This window comes from Thermobia domestica, chromosome 17, assembly GCF_964235325.1.
Source record: "Thermobia domestica chromosome 17, izTheDome1.hap1.1, whole genome shotgun sequence".
NCBI classification, from domain to species: Eukaryota; Metazoa; Arthropoda; class Insecta; order Zygentoma; family Lepismatidae; genus Thermobia; species Thermobia domestica.
The window spans coordinates 101,565,911-101,588,375 of record NC_137470.1 but is presented as its reverse complement, the minus strand read 5'-3'; the positions used below and the strand labels follow the sequence as shown (position 1 = coordinate 101,588,375).

The window sequence follows — 22,465 nt, the reverse complement described above, 5'->3', positions numbered from 1 at the left end:
CTTGTACTGTTGCATGTGCACGGTAAACAATGATGAACTCAAAATAGCTTGGTAATATGATAATGTAAATTACTTGCACAGTTACCCTCTTCTTCTGAAAGGCCATTATGCAGTACATTTTTATGAAAATACAGTTTTGTGCTAGATCGTAAAAACTAGATTTGTACTAAAACAGGCACTTCATGAAATTCCTGTTATAATCATATGTCTAACTACTAAACGTTCATAGTTGATTATACATTAAACTTGGATGATTAGACATTTCTTTGTAACTTACCGAGAAATTTTTAAAACAAATAAATGTTTACAATATATGATAAATACGTAAGCAACTTGTTACTATGTAGGCTAGCACCATAAATGTGATGTTTTTGAGTTTTTTTTTTTCTTGTATTTATTGCTACTTCCTCTGTAGTAAACGTGGTACTTCGAATTTTTGCGCAGTTCCTATTCAAAGGATTTGAGACAGTGGCTGAAATTAACGAACAAGTGGAAGTTGTAATCAAGTTCTTGTTAATTATGTGGTTATTTATTGTCTTCCTACCAAATTGAAGTCCTCTGTTCAATTTCCCTGGATACTAGCTTTGAAGTAGACGAAAGATATTTCTAAGCCTTCAGCTAGCAAATTCACAGTTTGTATCGCGTTTGCAGTTGAAAGCCGTACTGAGAGTACATAGTTTTCGTAGCAACCCGACTAATTGTTCACGTCTCACTTAAAGGTCTCCTCCTTCATATCTTACTTAGAAACGTAAAGCGCAGATACTCAGTCTGTGGAGGGAATGTTTTAGTTTCCGCTATTTCCCAGTTTATATATATATAAAATTCAAACCTGCAAGATCAGTTGTATGAAGTCAAGTCGTTAATTTTGATGTACTTTAGATACTACAAAACGAAAATAATCGTGTGTTACCTTACGTACTAAAATTTATATATAATTAGTTTTCGCAATATGTTCTCCGGAATTAGTGATTTGTGTCCTTGCACTGTATAGGATAAAGGATGGAAAGGTTTGTAAGTGTTGCGCAGAAATTTAGTACATGGTCACTTCTTACTCCAGCTGTTACATGTATTCACGTTCGTATTGACTTTCTGGTCTATTGTATATAGAGAACAACGGAACTTAATCGACGTAATACTGGTGTTAAAGAGCGGGAATATGCACTTCATTATACCATCATCGAAACCTCTGAATTCTTGCCAATTCGGGTAACATTAGTAAGGGTAGACCATATTCAGAAATCTCGAAATACTAATTCTTACATGTTTATTCTTAAACATATGCATGAACTGTTGGTTTGTTGACAGGTATCAGTGCAAAAACAGGTAGAGTTTTCCTATTTTAATTTATTACGTGGATTCAGTGTCTCAAGGACAGTTTTTTTTTCCTTTTCCTCTTATTACTATGATTGAAGCCAGAAGTGATAGATTTAACCACTTCTGGTTTCAGTATCTATTGTTTTACGTTTGAACTTGCACAGTGTTGTTGAATTGCTTTGGAATTACTGTAGTTAATTCATGATCTGTATTGTGAGCAATTTAACTGCTATTGTCTGGTAAACTTATATGCAACACATTGTATTGGAGCTCTACTGTGTAAATCAGACAAAAGCTAACAGTATTTTATATGTCGAACTTTAAGATGTGTTGTTCTTCAAAGAGTCGTACACTTGGTTTATTCATTACGTCTAGCAGAAGTTGAATGTACGGTACGTGTCCTACGGTGGGAAAATGGTAGTAGGTCCCCTACGTTACTAAGTGCCTAGCGCTGCTAGGATGAGAGATATATTTAATTTCCGGTGGGAGATTATTTGTTTCTTATCCCATGTTAACTTAACTGAAGGCGTTCTAGCGATTTTTCGGTCAACGCAAATGTCTGATACAGCTATTATAGGGTTACTCAGTTAACGTGCAAACTTTGTATCGTAAAACGGGATACAGGAATCAAAAATTGATCCCGTATTATTTAAACTTACTGCACAACAAAGACGTTATATTTGAAGTTACATATGTAGGGATTAATCTGGAGATTCACGTTTTATGAACGTATTATGTAGCCTCGACTCGTAAAACGTTACCTTGAGACAATAGCAAGATGGTCGTTGTATAATCATGTGCGAGAGTCACGTTATTCGAATATCCTCCCCGTTATTTTTTGAAGCTTCTTATCGAGTTTTGTAAATTATTGCCCACATAGTTTAATGCTAGTTGTTAATAATCAAAACCTTAAGAATACTTACTAAAGCACGTGCATAGCAAACAACGCGAACATTTCATCAGCAAGTTGTCGCCATCTTCATTGCGTGTCCCTTCAGAAATCCACGTTGCTTGCAGAACTACGTATTTAGATGAGTTTCATCCATTGTAGAAATATGGTTCTTGAATTACTGCTGTGAAATTTTTTTTGTTCGTGATGTATGCTTGCTTTTCATTACTCTTACCTAGAATCTAAGCAAAATAAACATCAAAACAGTAAATTAGTAGTAATTGCTTTCGTATTTTCCTGCATTTTTAATCTTCTGCTGTTTTCACATGGAATATTGTTATACTTCAAGTTGAACAGATGCCTGTAAATTATATTTCTGTGCACACAAACACTTTATCAGTTGCACCTCACTGTCATGAGTTACCGGTACAAATCACTTGACCGACTTGTTACACCTACGTTGTTATTTTGTTTCCCGTTACCGGTGCTAAAAGCAGTCCCGGTATACCGGTACTAAAAGTCAGATACCCATATCTGTGCTCAGAAACTTAATTATTTCACTTCACCGTACATTTCCGAACACTATAATCAGTTCATTGTAACTTCGGTTAAAGTATTATACAATACATAGAACAGCATTTACACGTAGTTATTATTGAATAATGTGTTATATTTTGAACTTGTGTTCAGAATTGAATAGTAATTACTGCGTGTGATTACTTTACTTCTATTACTGCTTTGGTGGGATCCTGACAAGTGTATGGTTAGAAGTAAAAATGGGTACAGTAATTCACTTTGCATATTCTGTTCTCAGTAACTTTTCTGAGGAGGTAGTTTCTTCATAAATTACTGAAAACTGTACTCCAGGCTGGCAGTTCGGAATTTCTATTTGTCAGCCGATGTAGGGATGTGTGCTTATTTTTGCTAGTGACTAGAAACATACCAGTCCTTGTGGATGTAAGGACGTGTTTCGTGCTGACAGATGCGCTATATTGGAAGCTCTTTTTGTTGGTCTAGTGGCTACTTCGCTTTCCTTTGATGTACGAGATCACGAGTTCGTTTCGAAGTTTGAGAGCATCGAGTGCATTACATTTCTTTAGGGTACACCTTATAGATCTTCCAGGTGATTTTTTCTTCTTGCCAGCTTCCGAAAGAAGGAATAAAGTTAATTAGTTATAGTAAAGTATGGACATGAAAATAAATGTAAAATGTGGTTTAGTTACCAGATTCGATCTTCTTGATATTTGCGTTTTTTTCTATTTATACTGATTGGGATTTTTTCCTTTTAATACACCGTAATCTGATTTTAGCAACACTGTTTTACCAATAGATATTACGTAGAGGTCTTCGGAAATACGATTCTAATCTATTTCTTTCTGAACCGTACAGTTTTGTTGACATTGGACGTGGGAAAAGACTTCATTCTAACCTCTTTGAAATGAAATCTTTGAGTTTTACGTCCCATAGTTATGCCGGTTAGGCTAAAGGAGACGGTGATGATGAGTAATGAATGAAATGGTGGAATGAATAAAGTGGGAGGAAACGGGAGAACCCCGAGGAAACCCACGCACACGGTGTTTGTCCACCACTCTGTTGGACGCAGTGTCATCTGTTCCTTGTCGACAAAGAGTGCTTGTCGATGTCGTTGCTTCTCACTTTACTATTGTGCCAATCACATCGTTAACATTTGTTCCTATTCCGATACATTCAAGTCCCACTTTGATTGTAACCTCATGCTTGAACCCATCACTTTTTCTAGATTAATACCTTGCAGTGAAATCAAAAGTCTAAATAATCATTCAGCGTATTTCAACGTTACGTGAATATAGCAAAATACAAATGAAGTGTGGCACAGGAGACCCGGATTCGCTTCCTGGTGAGAGTCAATGTGGTTCGTGTCCCACGCTAAGCTCCATGTTTTAATGTAGCCTTGCTGCTGAAACGAACGCTAAACCCTGATCCAATTACACCAGCTAGGGAGGGAAGGTAAAAATAGATTTTGAACTTTGTTTGTATACATTTTCTAATACTTCAAGATATTGTAAGTTTTCTTAACACGAATTAGTTTGTATTTCCTGTTTCATAACGCTTGGAATTATCACACTTAGTGTTGAGTGGAACATATCAATATGATCGTTTGCTTTCATTTATCAATAACTTTAGGAGTAATATGGTCGGTACAATTTTAATTTTCTCCGATGTAGAAAGTAAGTCTCCGTAATTTACCCAAGAGAACACTTACTTTTGGCTCTATTTATTCCATGCATTACATATATATATATATATATATATATATATATATATATATATATATATATATATATATATATATATATATATAGCGTGGAATACGCGTTCAAATTTAGTCGTGACGGCTTTTATCGTTATCTTGGTTTTTAGATGACTCCTCAAATATGATTGCACATGAATGTATACCCTTTCAGATACTAAATTCAGAAAATGCATATACAAATTTTACGTATTTGTCGTCGTGACGTGTTTGCCAACGTTACCTTCAAAACTAAGGAAGCGTATGGAATAATGGAGGCGTGGTCTTCGCCTCTTCTACGTAATTATTCACACCATGCCATTTCCACTAGTAAATAAAAGACATATCTTTAACAGAACTTTAACAGAACTTGACTAGACATTGTGCTCATTGAACGAATTGTTTCAGGAAATGCTTACATTGTCCATAGGTACTCGTGTAATACGAAACCGGTCCACTTTAGGCTTTATTTTGTTAAGCTTAAATGCCCAACAAATTTCGTTTCAGTAAAGTACTACATAAAAGGCGAGGCGTGCTCAATCACTAAATGTAACTATGAACTACCTTTATTTCTTAGATGATGTGTTACTTGCGCACCTAATTTCATTGATATCCGACCAGTAGCTACGGACAAAATACCCCCACCACACACACACCTGGAGCGAAATTATAAGCTTCCTTATGTTTGTCAGGAGCTAATAATTGTGGTAGCGAGTAACGATTTATGGGAATTAATGCGAATAGAATCTAATGATTTCTGAACGAATTTACCAATCACAACACACCGTTTAGTATCCTTTCTTTTGTGTCCAAGTAGCTTACACGTGTGCTTTTGTTTCTAGTTATTTTGGAGCTCGATTTCCGGTTTTGATTTTAGGCTCCATTCGATTTTAAGCAGTAAACCATTCCTCACTTAACCTTTTAAATTTAAAAAAGCTACTGGTAGAACCATGTACGAAAGTAAGTTACTCGGAATGAACAACTTAACGCGATTTCTCAGTTTTCTTACTTCATACATGTTTCTTCATTCGTCTTTTGTAAGATTTCCAGTAATTTACAGTGGCATGTTTTTTTTTTTGTTGAACTCATTTTGTTCCAAAATTAATTACAGTGTTTTATAGGATTCGCCCCTGCTTCTGTCAAGTACTTTTGTCTATATATTCCTTTAGTAAGAATATTCAGAACAAATTGATTACTTTGGGTTGTTTTTGTTGAGCAGTATGTCCTCTCTACATCAGTGAAAGCTACTCAGATTGGTCAGTTTGATCCTAGAACATTAATATGTAGGAGAAGGTACACAATTTTCCCTTTTCATTTAACCTGAAAATTAAACTAATACTTGTTCAGGGGTTTATTGAGGGAATGGAGAGTTTTCAAATTATTAACTCGATATGTTGTGCTGCTAACAAATAATATTGATTTTGTTCGACTGTCTCTTGAACAAGTACTTAAAAAAAATCTTTTTTCGTAATGCTAGATGTATTTGTTTTTCAGTGGACAAGCCTGGTTCTCCCCGTCTCACGCTAAGGTTGCATCAAGTGAAGGGAAGGGATGAAAAGAAGTCAGGGTCTCAACAGAAAAGCGCTGATGTTGCCTCGTGTGAGCCAAGGTAAATCACATACTTAACTGGAGTCTCATAATTTGTATGTTGTTAAATTGCGAGGTTTAGATTGGAACGTGTCTTTATCATTTGAGATAACTCTCCTGAATGCATATTAGTGATAAGTTATCTGAATGAATGATTAAGTTGGGATAGTGATAACTGCTTATCTTCTATGATAAAGATCTCTTATATCTGTGTTTGATTTTAAATAATTAAATACTTGTACCAGAATGGACAGTTGTGTAGTCCCTAAAAAGCTATTACTTCTTTTAGGCAGAAAATTTAGGACTTCTTAATAGACTGGTAAATAGAGCGCTCGCTTGCAGTATGCGTAGTCACAAGTTCAGTTCTGCTGAAGTACAGCGCCTGTAATAAAAATTGGAGTAATGGTTCCGATGCCACATAATATCAGTCCTTCCCGTCGAAAGTTCAGTATAACAGATATAAGGACATACAGCAAAAATTGTCTTGCAAAGTCGAAGAAACGTAATTTTCTAAGGAAAGGAAATTAATACTGTTGTTTCATAATTAATATTGCTTGTTTCATAATTATCGTATGAATATTTTATACAACGTGGAAAGGATCGTACACACCTAGTAGTTTTTCAGCATATACTGATTGTAACTATAGTGTACATGTTCATAAGAAACGTAACGTACCTTACCTTCCTTTTGTTCCTTTAATTGTAGTTTTCAATCCACATGGGGATCATCATCATCAACAGTTTATGCTGGTGACTAGACTCTTCCGTTTCCATTTCCAGTTGTGTTTTTTATTAACTCTCCTATAAAATAGAAATTTATAGGGAAGTTAAAAATGATAAGTGAAAAGGTCCGGTGATCTAGTATAATCAATTGTTGAAGATGATCCCTTGGTGGATTGGAAATTGCAGGTGAAGTAAGAAAAGGGAAGGTACAAGGTAAGTCAAGTTTCTGAGTAGTTTTGAGGATTAAAATTCATGTAGTTAATGGCTGACCATATCATCAGCTAAAAGCGTCTTATGTATCACGTATAAAACATTTGTAAACTAGCTTTAGTTTCTCCCGCCGCCTCTCGTTTAAAATCTCTTCGCAATGTGATATATATATATATATATATATATTACGTACTGAAGTGGTTTTACAAGAATCCAGACTTCCGCTTATTATGTAGATGGCTATAAACCTAGTTTTGGCGTAGAGCGTATCATACATTTTTAAAGATACTCTATTTTGTACTAATGAGCAAAATTAATGTAGTTGCGTCCATTGTCACAATTTGTGACTGTTACCTAACAATAGATATTCTGCATATTTTGGTAATCTAGTGCCTGTGTATAGTTAGGAATTTAACTTCCGTTTTTCAACGTCATTATGTTAACTTCGAATATTCCCCTGCCTGGTAGATACAGTAGTTTTTTGTTGCACCTTTTTCATGCACTGTGATGTAAAATTTACATTTGCAGTTGGTAGAACGTACTATAGAAAAGATTTTTCCCTGAAGTTCTCCATGATATTTAGGTGCTTTATATGTAATTTAATGAGATTCGGTAGGTATTAAATTCGGAAATGTATTTCGAATATTTTTCTTATTTATTTATTTTAACGAACTATTGAAAACTTTACGTTGATCAGATCAGTGAACATTTGTTACAGAGAACTTCATTAAACAGAAATGCAAATATCTAGATGACAGTGTACAGTAACCAGGTTCTGTTGGTCCTGGTTATTCGTCTTCCTCTCCACATTAATCGAAAAAAGACCATTCCTCTAAACTTACACAGAAACTTGACTACACACCGTAACACATGCTTTGTTATACTTGAATGAGTTCAGTTTGCATCTCTTGTTCTTCGGAACATACTGCTGTAGATAGATTAATCGTTTACAAGATTTTAAAGTAATAATAATACTAAAATAAGAAATAAGAAATAAACTTGTAAGTTTATTGTTCGTGAAAACTTTGCAGCTTTAGTATGTATAGTGCGTTGTTGTGTAGTTTTACAGTAAAAAAATAGTAATGATTGAAATGAAAGTTTGTAGGTTATAACGTGATAACGTACCGGCTCTTATTGTTTCGGTTTTCTTGGTTTTGTGATGATTTCACGCATTTAAGTACGCCTATCAGAAGGTATTTTTTGTAAGTCAGTAACATGGTGTTGCTTGCAACTTTTCAGATACAAAAGGGACGTTGGTATTGTGTCCTCTTAGTGCAGTTCAGATAGCATCATTTGCTTGCATAGCCAGTTTAAAATGTATGTTGAAGGAAAGGGAAAAAAAAAAAAAAGACTTATTAGTTAACTGTTATTGAAAGCTTAATGGATCTATCTTAGGTGTCAAATTTGTAGTTAATCACAGACGTATGTTTTCTCCTCGTCTGCTAGCAAGGGTATAATCCCTTTTACGAACTTTTGCTTGACAGTACAGCCAGAAAGTTACATCTTGCGATTAACATTTCTGATAATGCACTTAAGTGGATCAATACGTTTAAGGTGCAAAATACGCCTTAACTGCAGAAATGAATGAATAAATGGACGAGTAAATAAAATAAGTCTTCAGTAGTTAACTCAAAAATCGTTAGCAAGTATACACATTCTAATCCTAGTAACACTTAGGTTTTTGGATCGAGGAAATTGCAGACCTAAATAAGTGGCGTAGTCTTACGGTCACTATATTCGAATTGCATGATCATTTTATGTGGAGATAAAGTATATTATTGCGTTGTGGGTTTGTCCGTAGAGGGTTTATAAATTAAATGTTTCGCAGAAAAAAAAAAAAGTTTAAATATCTAGTTGGTTTCGCAGTTTCTGCTTTCAGGATTCTACAAACATTATTATTATTGTTTACCAGGGAAAAATGTCCAAAGATGAGACATATCAATCAATAGATCTCACTCTGATGCGTAGTTTTCGAGGAATTGAGGAAAACTACGAGTTCTGTTCAAAAAGTATATAACCTTGTTTTTCCTTGCGTAAACCAAAGAAGCACGGGAGACTTTCTTCAGTGTAGATGTAGAGGGAACACTCATGCGCAGTCGTGAATTTTTTTTCCCGCCCGCAGAAAGCATCAGTCGCTGGTAATCGGCCAACGAGTGAAGATGTATAGTGAGCGGTCGTCGGAGTCCAGTTTTTTTGTAAAATGACACAAAAACTTGAGCAGCGATATTGCATCAAATTTTGAGAAAAGCTTGGCGATACCCAAGCGAAAATCATTCAATCAGAGCGGTACATTCAATTTTGAAGGAGAATTTGAGCATGAGGAGTGTGTGCGAAATTTGATTCAGGCTTTCATCGCTGAACACAACATTCCTGTGTGTTGTCAGGCTTCCTACTCACCCGATATGACTCTGAGACTTCTGATTATGTCCCAAGCTGAAAATTGCACTAAAAGAGACCCGATTTGAGTCAAGAGTAGTCGTCATGCGTAATGCGACAAGGTTGCTCACAATTCCACAGACTGCGTTCAGAAGTGTTTGCAACAATGGCGGAAGCACTGAGAGAAGTGTGTGCATTACCAGCTAGACTACTTGGAAGAGGATTAGTGTTTCGGATTTCCAAATCAATAAATGTATTTTTGACAATCGAAGGTTCGATACTTTTTGAACACACCTCGCATTTTTGTTACTTATATATTTATAGTATTTCACTATTCTAATGCAGTTGATAGTTTTTACTCTGGTTGAATAGATTCTTTATTTGTGTACTGTATTCACCATTAAGTAGCAGTATTTGTATCTGTTGTATGATTTCTTCTAACTGTGCCACACAAGTGACGTCCATACTACTTGTAAATGTTAAGAGCCATTATCATCATCATAAATTATCACTGTGGCTTTTCCTGTGCATCACAGATCCACAACCCTCATACACCTATTTTTGCAGTTACTTAACATCATTTTCTAATTTAAATTAACCCGTCGTTTGATATCAATTTTGCTACCAACCACTCTCAATGAATTAATTTTAGTAATTCAGTGGACACAGTACTTCCTTTCTGTGTGTGCTTGTGTATACAATATTTTTTTTTCTTTGCCACCATCAGTAGAAAGAAGAAAAAACAAAAGAAACGCCACGCAAATCACGATGACTGTTGATTCGATCCTCGTGAGGACTATCATAAACCCGCCAGGAAAAAAGAAGAAAAAAAGTTATTTCTTACAGTGATATGAAAACAATTTTCTGAAAACATACGACTAGCGATTAAAATAAGTTTGAGTTTATACCCCGGAGAAGACATTAAATTGTAATAAGTAAAAACTGGAAAGAATCTCAACTAAACTAAAACGTGACAAATCGTGACTCTCATGCTAGCACCCACTCTTTGATAGTTGACCATCTTTGACAGTTAACAAATTTTAAAACTGCTAAACAGAGGTGAACTTCGCACAGCAACAGCTCTTGTCATTTGCTTTGTAAGTTGTCTCCCAATTCCGTTTTTTACGGTATTCGTTGAGCTGTGAAAATTGAGTAGCATGATCGGTATCCCGTGAGGAGATAACCTTTGTATCACTGTACGTATTGACTTTGTAGCTGTTAATAAATCTTTCAGTTAAGTGAATCAAAAGGTCTAATGTTAGAATTCAATAGCAGACCTCTTCTGGCTTTAAATATTAAAACATATTTTTACAGGTAGAAGATTAAAACAAGTAATTCGCGTCAGGTCGCCATTTTTCGTCCTGGACCTTTTCCCATCTTCGTCTGTTCCACATCACTTTGTAAAAATGCAGATCTGCCATGTGATGGAGACAGGCAATCCCCATAGAAAAGGATTTTTTTTTTTAATTACCTCCCATGCTTAGTCCATTCATTTTAGAGGAGATGGATGTGATGAAAGAATTGGTACAATGACCATGATAATGCCCACCACAAACTCATTTGACCTAGAATCGAACCAGGGACCTCTAGTACCAGAGGTGAGCTCTCTACTACTGAGCCACCGTTCCCCCGGCCACGTAAATAAAAGAAGGCCGAATTAAACGTAGAGACCATAACGTTCTAAGGCTTAAGATATGAAGTACAGTGCCAAAACTTTTCTTCATTCATGTTACAACGCAAATTCATTTCATGTTCAAGACATTTTAATATGGAGTTTTTTCAAGTTCCAAGATTACGATTTCCAGTGTATCTTTTGGTTTATAGTTAATAACAACAATACAGCACGGGTTTTACTTGGAATTATGATCTCCGCTGTTTACGTACAATCTAAAATAAAGTTTTAGTCAGCAACAATAAGCATACCAGTTCCTTATACCATGTGAGGTTTATTCCCAAATTACCCACGTATATTACTCCAGGACATCAGTGTACGTGTCAAATGTTCATTCTGAAGATGTGCATCTTTTTTAGCCCTCTGGGGGCACGGTGGCTCAGCAGTAGAACGTTTACCTCTGGTGCGTAGGGTCTCTGCTTGGATCCTCTGCCAAGTAAGTTTATGGTAGACAACATCGTGCTTGTGGGTTTTCTCAGGTACTCACATTCTCATTCCACGAATTCTTCCATCAACATTCACTTGTTTTAATTATTGTCTCCCTTAGGCTAAAGGATATAAACGTGGGACAAACTGAAAGATTTCATTTCAATTCATTTTAGCTGTCTGTGTGATCATCTAATTATATAGACTTGTATTTAATATGTAAGTTACATGGCTATTTACAGTGAAGAGGTGAATGATGATGATTTTGGCAGCTTTCCATTTGACTTTGCTTCCCCGTTTAGCATTGCAAGTTTTTATTTCTCTCTAGCAATATAATTTGTTATCTTTATTGTTTCTCTATGTAATTATTATTGGAATTTGGATGGTAATATATTTGTCTTTAACTTTCTTTTAGGCTTCAGTTCTGCGTGACTATGGATGGAGGCAAGGCAGATGATGTGTACGAGTTCAAGAGCAGTAAGGAAGCTACTCCAGTTTCATCAGTCCGTGGTTCTAGCGCCTCACCCGATCCAGAAGGGAGTGCCCAAACCAACGGGAGACCTGGAGGCAAAGAAAATGATTTAAAAGATTCTCACAATCCTAATACTAGTCAAGAAAAACAGAAAGGTGAATCAGGATCTAAAGATGAGAAGAAAGAAAGCGAAAATTCAGCAAAACGTAACTTTTCTGATATGAACGATGGTGAAGAAGGAGCAGGGGATGATGAAAGTCGTAAGAAGAAGCGTAAGGATGATAAAAATGATGGGAAGGAAAATTCTAGAAGTAATGGGAGTTCTGGTCGAAATGGTGGCCGGAATGGAAATTCCGAGAAGTGTGTGAAAAACGGTAACAATAAAAACAATAACAATGGTAATAAGAATTCGTCGGGAAATAGTTCAAGTGGTAGGAAAAGTCCGAGTGGGAGGAAAAGTCCAAGTGGTTCGGGTTCCGCCGGAAATAGTCCGAAGTCGTTGAGTGCAACTAAGTCTAGTGGAAATTGTGATAGTGATAGTGAAACAGAGGATAATAAGAAAACTGGTGATTCAGGAGGCGCAGCTGGTGGACCCAAAGTGCCTCCTTTGAAAATTGTGATCCCTCAGCAAAACTCCTCAGAGCAGGAGCAAGGTAATAGAAATGGGAAAAACGGTAACGTTCGTCATCAAGCGCTTCCATATGTTGTAAGTTCCAGTAACGACTCAGATAAGGACACTTCGAGTTCAAATAGTGAAAGTAAAGATAGTACAAATGGAAACTCTACTAAATTAGATGATAAAAAAGAAGGTGGAACGCAAGAAGAGCGATCAGCATCATCCCAACGGGTTACAAGAAGCTCTCATCGTGCTTCTATGCATACGACGTCAGTGCATCCTTCCCTTCCTTCAGAAAACGTAACCGAATCCTCTGGTGTATCAAAGACTGATGATAAGCTGGAAGAACAACATCCAGTTGACGTGCACCCAAGGAAAAGGAAGTTGAAGCCAAAAGATAGTGAACCCGCTGAAAATACATCGACAATAGACGTACACCCGCATGAGCAGCCGATAATGAACTGCTATGAACTTTTCCTGAATATTAGGAAGCAAGTAAGTGTTTAGTGTTTGTCGTTTGTGTGTTTCAAAAGTTTCATTTACTTTGTGTAGGAGCTAGGTGTGAATGTAAGTACTTTTTTCTTTCTTCTATATGGTATTCATAAAATAGTCTTTGTTGAATATTTTGTTGCGTTTTTTTCTCAGCTCGTGAGTATTGGATGATGAATAGCAAATGGTTAAATCCGTAGGCGGACTGGTCCACTGTGAGATCACTGAAGTCAAGCAGTGCTGGGTCTGGTCGGTACTCAGATGGGTTGACCGCTTGAACGTTAGCAGGCAGTTGGAAGGGGTAACAAACTCTTGTCAAGAAAATTATATCAACAACGGCAGTGGTTCTAGCGACGTAAACCAATTTCAGATCGTTAGAGAGTTTACATTGCTTAGTAATTTCGGTGTTTGGTCAGTGTACCTTTCTGTGTATTCTTCATACAACTATCACACAATATTGAGTTGGGACAGCTGTTGTTTATATATAACAAAAGTTCTCCCAATTCAATGTTGTGTGATACTTGCTTAGTAGAATACATCAAAAGGTTTTTTCAAACTATGGGAACAAATGCTGGAGGTAATTCTGTAAGTGAAAAGACAATAGGTCCTTATCAGCTCATGTACGGCAATAAGTAATTTGGAAGCTACAGGCTTGCGAAATTCTGGTGCTTGGGGTCCCGGGTTCGATCCCAGCCTCCGCCAAGTGAACTTTGTGGTGCACAAACACCGTGTGCGTGGGTTTTCTCGGGGTTCTCCCGTTTCCTCCCACTTTCTTCATTCCACCATTTCACTCATTTCTCATAATCACCGTTTCCTTTAGCCTAACCGGCATAACCGTGGGACGTAAAACTCACAGATTTCATTTTTTTTCATTTCAGGCTTGCGAAATCCTCAGAAAATAAAATTGTTAATTCTCAATGTGTGTTTATTGTAGACTTGTAACCAGTTCTATTGTAAAGCACGCGTTTCATAGTTATGCATTGTCTAGCATGAGAGTCAGTTATGGGGCGGAAAAGATTCCTGGTAGCTTTAGTATCTCCGCCAACAAACGATAATTCTTTTGCGGGATGTTGATGTCTCATACTTTCGCTCGATGGATACATTTATCATTCCTCGCAGTTGGGTATAGTCCCGTAACCCTCTTTGGTCCGCCAATAGGTGCCGGTACTCAACCGACTTTGTGGCACACGCCCAAAATACAATTACATGCAACCGCAATACGAGGGCCTAACGATGTGTGTCGACTAATTGCTTATGGGGTGCGAGACCTCAACATCTGGCAAGTGATGTACCCTTTGTTAGTAATCAGTGGTTGCATACATGCTCATTTACACTCATCTTTACTTCTTAGAATTGCCAGGAACTTTTTCTGCAATACATGGAATTATCATGCGCTGCCACTGCATGCATTTTCGTCGATCCAAAGAGAGTTCTTTATTGGACTTTTCAGTAGTGACGTTAGAGCAGCTCAAGTTTCTTCCGTCATTGATCTTGAAACTTTGTACTTTGTTCGGTTTATGATAGAACTAACCTTTTGGTATTAGCGAATATGAATAACACTCCTTAGTTTAAATGTTCATTAATCTTAGGCATGCTAAAGAAAATCGCTAAAAACCGTAATGATTTTCATAAAATATTAAAAGTTGGGATAACCAAATTTAAATTCAAGTAATAGCTGTAAATTATGTAGAAGTCCTTCGCGGTTAAGCGGTTATCGAACGCTACTTTGGCATGGGAGACTCGGGTTCAGTTCCCGGTGGGAGCTCATGTGGGTCGGATCCCACGTTAATCAGTAGGTCCCGTCTCATATAGTCTCGCTGCTCAAAAAGGACGTTAAAATCAACTCAACCCTCTATAAATCATGTGTGCAGCACATAGGGAGAGGTAGTACTAAGTTAGAAATATCACATAATGTAAGAGTGACTATCCGGCTGTTGTTTGGTAAAATGACTGAAAATCCACGTTTCTTGTTAGTCTGCAAATGCACTTATTAGAACGTTTGATTTAATTGACACCTGCCCACCAAGTACGTACATATATACAATGTGTATGCAAAAGTGCAACCAGAATTACTTCAACAGAAGTGGTTATTCCATTTCTTTCTGTTCGCTTTTATGAAGATATTTATTCTTTGTTGCACTGGAAAGTGTGAAAGCCTGATTGAGCAGAGGCAGAAAGGAGTCTAACACACAGGAGCGACTTATTCGCTAACATTGTATAGATAAAAATAATATACACTATACAACTAGTACAATCGTGCTGCACAAGTACTACAGAAATCGGAACGCGCTTGCCCTGTTCCTTCATTTTCTAATTTCCCCTTTGTGCTCACTTCACTTGTGTACTTTCGTATGATCAGTGTTTCACCTTTCGATAAAATCAAGCTACTTTATTCACACTATCGATTTTTGTTACTAGTTGGAAGAATGAGTTGAACATCCTTTCCATAATCGATGCTGTATGAGACGTGGATCTACATGTTAACGTTTGATCAAACCACATGAGTTCCCACCGAGAATCGAACTCGAGTCTCCCATGCAAAAACACAAATTGATAGTGTAAAAGTGTAATAATTGAGAGCTTCATGTTACTAGTGTCACATATCGTTGTTGCATTCTTCTACAACAGTTCCGTGATAATGAGGCAAACTTTCTATTGTTTATAAAGTAATAGTTCCCTTACATTTTAGTGTATACATAAATATAGTTCTCAAAAATGTTCTTTATTTCTTAATTACTACACAAAGCTCCCTTGTGGCTATATGGATAGCGTATGCGCCTTTTGAGCGAGAGGCCCTGGTTTGATTTCCGGCAGGACTTTGTGATGCGGGTCCCATGTGATGTTTCATATAGCCACATTGCTGAAAGGGAGGCTAAACTCAAATCAAATCTAAATTACTACATCTTTTCTGTAAATATCCAAGTATTGGCACCAGGACACAAACTGCACCCAATGCAACACACACAGGCTCGTAGCCAGTTCAAAAATGTAGGGGGATGCGGTGGAAGTTAAGGGGCTCATTTGGAAGCCTACCGTGAAATTTTTAGAGGGGCAGTAAAAATTTAACCCCTCTTGGATACGGGCCTGAACACACATATTTGTCTACGAAACTTTTAGGACAGAGCTCTTGAGCTTCCACTTAACTCTTCTGCCCTGTGTTACTCATGTGCCTAAGTTTCGTCAGGGCCCCTACAGTACCCAGTGGGTTATGAAACCTCTTTTCTTTCAAGCTTTCGTAACAACGAAAATTGCTGATACAATTGTTGTATTTAAATCATTACACTGTGCAAGACGCCGTACAGTTTGCACGTGCATTCGAAATATAGAAGTATTTTGTGACAGATGTCATTGTCGTACTTTTGCTGAAGGTTTGTTCGGTGCAGTTGTGTCAAGTACGTAAACTACATACTAAACTGTGCTAGTTGATTACTACAAACTAGTATTGCATCTAATTCACACCAGGGCAGGGCAAAGCAGGAGGGACACGCGGGTAGTTATATCAAGTTCAAATGGTAGCTTCCTTTGTTTAGATAAAGTTTAAAACAGTAGTTCACAACCTTGTTTATCTAGCACTCTCTTTTTAAAGCCTGATGGTTCACGCCCACCTCCCTTCCATTCAAAATACCATATGTGCTTTTCGTCTGACCTATCTGCGATTTCAGATTCAGCAGTGAAATCTCAAATCATTATTATTATTAAGGGAAATAACCATATTTTCATCTTTAGCACATTCGTGGACAAATGGTTAGCGTACGCCTCTTCGCTTCGAGTGTCTTAGATTTCGTATTAAGCAGTGGGTCCAGGTCTCGATATAGTGTTAGTATTGAACGGGCGCTGAACTTGAATGCAATACAATGCAATTTACATTACCTTCTCCAATTGGTATTCTTATGCGGACCGACAAATGCTAGCTAATTATGACAATATAGCACAAGTTGAAGGGCGTTTCTCGCGCATTTGCACCGAACATGGTTTATCTATAAGCATGCAGTAATGTTATTTGTTGCAGAATACTTCTAAACCAGATCTATTTTGGGATGCACATGAAGACGAACTGTACAGTTAATCCGGAAAACATTTGCAGGACATATTTTGTATCTTTATGGTAAATGTAGCAATGCCAAGACTTCTGAGCACACGATCTTTGTAAAAGCATAGTGTATTAATAAGTGCGCACCATCAAGCAACATATAATTTAACAAAAATGTTAAAATTGTAGGTAGTAAAACAAAAATCGTGTAGACTGTTTTTATTTAAAAATTCCTACTTGTTGAAATATTATTTGAGTATAATGTATCGCGTAGAAAGTGAACGTAAATGAATAACTATAATAGAACGTACTTAACAATTAAATGTATTTATAATTCTCTCCCTCCCTCCCTCTTACACATACATACACACTTTTACCGACATAAAAACAGAGAAAGTAACGAATCCAACAAGCGTATTAGCAAATTGAACTTGAAATTTCGTGACGTCATTGATTTTGGCCAATAAGAGCTCTTCTTGAGCCATGTATTGCTCAAAACTCTTGGGATCGGCGAAAATGCCCACTGCGTGATTCTTATTTTTTTTAATAAATAAATAAATACACATAAAATAATACAAATAAATAAATAATAATCTACAATAGGCACATCTTTTGGCAACGTTCAGCTCGATAGTTAATTTCCTGAGGATTTCGGAAGTGTGTAGCTCATAAACTACTCATTGCCGTACATGGGTTGATACGGACTTCTTGTCTTGTATGTACTTGTAGAATCCCTTCCTAAAGTTTGTCCTCATAGTTCTAGAACACCTATACGTATTTAAGCTCCTTCGCAGATCTTCCATAATGCAGGGAGAAGTAGTAGGAAGAAGACACGTATTAGAAGAGAACAGAAACGTCAGTATTGCCACCATATTGACGTCCAGAGTTGGGTGATCGTTGCCAGATTCAAAGTAGAGAGCGATTGTAGTAGAGCAAAATAAAATTCTAGTCTGTTCGGAGGCAAGTAGGTGGAAATTCTAAACGTGGTATGATTAACGGTAATTGTCGCTATTCGAAAGAGTAGTTAGTTTCGTCAGAATAAAAGGCTGGACAGAGTTGATTCAAGGATGTGAGTGATATCTGGAAAATCACAACCAGTATCTAATGGCAAACTGTGTTATCTTCGTGTTGATATATTGGGAAGTAGACTATTGTCGAATATGGGTCAAGTTCTGTAAGTGCCTGATATTTCCTCGGTACAGATGCGAGGTGTTTCAAAGAACCAGATATACTAAGGATGTGAAGTTTGAAGGATGATGAGAAACGCACGGTGATCCCCTCGAATAGCCAAGTCATAGCGAAAGGAGCGTTTGATATGGTAGAGCTACGAGTCCGTGAAGTGATGGTATCGTATAGTGTTAGTGTTACTTAGATTCATCTCAAGCTCTCAGATGAATGATTCATGATTCTCGTTCTCAGATGTGATGTCCAATAAGTAATATTGAGGGTATGGTTGGAGGGTAAAGTGGAGACTTGGTATGGTCAACAAAGTCGAAATTTTATCGTGGACAACGGCCGAAATCGAAATAACTTCCGTTTCTAGCAGGGTAGACTGGTTTAAACCAAGGTCCCGTATATTATTCGTATTATATTCAAACCTAAATTCCCCATTCATTACTCAAAGAGATTATACTACAAAATCAACTTTTTTTTTTAATGTAAATTTATGAATGTTACTTTTGTGATTTTTTGATAGTGATATTATTGTTATGCAATTGCAATCAAAGAAAAATTCTAAATATTATTTCGTTTTAATAATGTTTACTATTGATAAAATACATCGAAATGCTGGACTTTATTTCCGGGGGGAGGGGGGAGCATACGAACCCCACGAGAGGCATTTATTGAAATCAGAAGTATGTTTGGTATTTATTTATGTATAAATGGGTCAGAGCCAAAGTAGACTCAAATAATTGGCACCTGTATTCACTTTTTTTTATGATATGCAAATTAAGTCGTATTTCTTTAACTTGGATTAATAACAGTCGTAGTGAGCTAACTTGGACTAAATTAGTTCCTCTGTACTCTACAGTATTTTGAAATTGTCCATATGTAAATCTGTATAATGGTTTCACTTGTGCAACTGTTTATCTTTTTGTCCTTCTCAAATGACTTTTGACAATTATATTAACAAGTACGTAAAGATCAGTACAACGTATTTTTATCAGGAGTCCTTGAGTGAGTCGGCAGACATATCGCACTTGTAGCCAATTAATCTCGGTTTCGAGTTCAAATGGAGGACAATTTTTCCCGGATGTAAGTCAATAAACGGTTTGGATTCCGCTTTAAGCTTATGTGATCCCTTCCAGCATAACCCGATTGTTTAATAATAATACCAAGGTGAAACAAACTTATTTCTGTCTATATGTGATATAAATAGATATAGCAAATTATTTAAACCAAAAAACAGTTTTTTTTTTCTTTCTTTGTTTTTTCACTAAAAACCATGGTTTATGCCAACCCTGGTTTCTAGAGAATGGATTTACTGATTTGGACCAGGGTTGGCAAAAACCATGGTTTTTTATTAAAAAAACCAAATAAACCGGTTTTTTGGGTTTAAACCAGGTTTTTTTGGTTTAAACCAGGATTTTATGGTTTAAATAATTTGCTCTATATATTCATATCATATATGGACAGAAATAAGTTTGTTTCGCCTTGATGTTATTATGCGACAACCGAGTTATGGTGGAAGGGGTCACATAAGCTTAAAGCGGAATAAAAACCGCTTCTCGAGTTACATCCGAGAGAAATTGTCCTCCATTTGAACTCGGAACCAGGACTAATTGGCCACAAATGCGATACGTCTGCCGACTCACTCACGAAGGAATCCTGATAAAAAAAACGTTGTACTGATCTCTGTCAAGAGTCATTTCAGAAGGACAAAAAGATAAACAGTTACACAACTGAAACCATTACACAGAATTACACATGAACAATTTCAAAGTACTACGAAGTACAGAAGAACTAATTTAGTTCAAGTTAGTTAATAACGACTTTTATTGGTCCAAATTAAAGAAATACACCGACTTAATCTGCATATCAATAAGAAAAGTGAATAAAGATACGAATTATTTGAGACCACTTTGGCTCAGACTCATTTATACATAAATAGAAACCAAAGATACTTATTTCACTAAATGCCTCTCGTGAGGTCTGTATGACCCCCCCCCCCCCTCCCACACACACACACACAAAGTACGGCATTTTCGATGTATTTTATCAATAGTAAACATTGAAACGAAACAATATTTAGAATTTTTCTTCGATTGCAATTACCTAACAATAACTACAAAAAAATCACAAAATAAACGTTTATAAACTTATTTAAAAAAAAGTTGCTTTTGTAGTATAATCTTTTTGAGTAATGAATGGGGAATTTAGGTCTGAATATAATACGAATAATATACGGGAGTGAAACGTGATAACGCACAAATGTGTGTTCATCAAGATTTTACAAACACTTACACTTTTACGAACATTTTTTGTTTTTTGGTTTAAACCAGTTGGTTTTTTGAAAAAACCAGCTGGTTTAAACCACCTTGGTTTAAACCAGCCAACACTGATTTGGACCATAATCAAATGAAAGTAATCCATATGAAGAATGAAAAATGCACTACTGTAATATAAAATCAGTTTCTTTCTCGATCGTAAAGGTAATTAACTACCTCTTTAAGTGTTTTATTAAATTGAAGCAACAAATTTCTAAAAAAATGTTTTGAAAAGAGCAATAATATTGAGTTACCGATCTTTACTGAAAACTCTTTCCTTTTGAGAAAGCGTGTGTCCGCCTGCTAGGCTATGAACACTTTCCTTTTGAGAAAGTATTAGAGAATTTCGTAAATTGCCATTAAAGCGAATGTTAATGATCTCAGTCATTAGGATTATACGTTTTTTCTCCACGTGCAAGCTAGTGTAGGCTACTTGAGGAGGTTTTTTTTAATCAAATAAAGATTCTTGACCTCACTTCAGATCCTGATTTCTGAATAAACCTTGCACTTTGACTTGGGCCTCTCTCTCTTGAGTGTTGTTTACGGAGAATCAAAATAGGAGTAAGATAAACAAAAACACTGGGAAAAAAATGGACTACATGTGTATTGCCCTGTGGGTTCATTTCTTTATTTCCTTTCTGTATTGTAATTTTATCTTCCGTGAAAAAGGCTCCAAGAGGATGATGGAAGCTTCAAAGTGCAAGATCTAATTAGATGTTAGAATTGAAGAAAGTAGCCATGAGTTTTGCTCAAGAATCTTCGGCATTGCCATTCCACCAATTATTTCATCATTATTTATTTCATTAGTCATCCGTCTTCTTTAGCTTAAAGGGCATAACGTGGCACGTTAAACTAGTGAAAGTTTATTTTATTTAAAGTGAGAACATGGTTAATATTCCTGATCGTGTTAGCATATCCCCTAAGGCACCATGCTGTTATTTGTACTGTTGCGGATTTACTCAAAGATTCAGTCAACTTTTAGATTTTCGTTATCTTCATTGGTAGTATGTCAGAGACAGAGGTAAGAGAAAAAGGTACTTTGGGGAAATAGTATGAACGGGAATTACTTATACAGGTAACAAACAGTTATGTACAAATATTTACACTGTGTGTGTGTGTGGGTGGGTGGGGGGGGGGAGAAGTGTAACTTTAAGATGCTTGTGTTAAACAAGCTGTAACATGTTAAAGTACATAGTTCCTACATGTATAATGAACTCTCATTTATCATGTTCCCAGTAAACTTTCTTAATATATGTCTTGGGACAATGCTGTCATTTAAACCACCGAGAATTGTCCGTAACAGTGCAGAGAAGTGCAAAGTATGGGCCGAAGAAAAATCAAAAGTTTTTCTCAAATCGTAATACAACAGAAGAGTTGCAAATTGGAGAGACTAAAAGGGGGTAATAAATAAATAAAATCGGTTTATATATTCCGGTCGCGCATATGTTCCAAAGTTTGTCAAAATTTGGAAAAATTCAGATTTTTACGATAATTTCTAATATTTTTTAATTAGCCTCTTTCCGAATGTAATAGCTCAAATTGTAATGTATTAGCACCACAGAAAATAATGTTTAAGTATTATTTAAATCCATCAACATCTCCGTTCGCGCATGGCCTTGAAAATTAATGAAATTTTGGAAAATAATTTACAGCTAAAGGCAGATCACAGTTCAATCACAGCACGGTGGCTTAGTGATTCGGTACTGATCTTCGATGCAAAGAGTTCCGAGTTGGATTCCAAACCATGTGAGTTTCTGGTGGACAGCATCGTAATTGTTGGGATTTTCGGGATTTTGTCCGTTATCTCGCGCATTGTCATCAACTCCTTTTGTAATCATTCACTTTCATTAATTGTATTTAGAGTACAATCGTGGGACGTAAAACTGAATTATAGTACAAGATAT

The 22,465-nt window shown here is 36.4% G+C and overlaps 1 protein-coding gene across 3 annotated transcripts in view; it reads left to right on the top strand.

Moving 5' to 3' along the window:
* Positions 1-22,465, top strand: part of LOC145673925 (uncharacterized) — a 1,349,238-nt gene that overhangs the window by 1,306,293 nt on the left and 20,480 nt on the right. For all 3 annotated transcript variants that reach the window (XM_081743738.1, XM_081743740.1, XM_081743739.1), the window contains 2 exons: positions 5,967-6,081; positions 11,882-13,049. In XM_081743738.1, the coding sequence (XP_081599864.1) occupies positions 5,967-6,081; positions 11,882-13,049 (1,283 nt within the window). The remainder of the gene's footprint in view (positions 1-5,966; positions 6,082-11,881; positions 13,050-22,465) is intronic.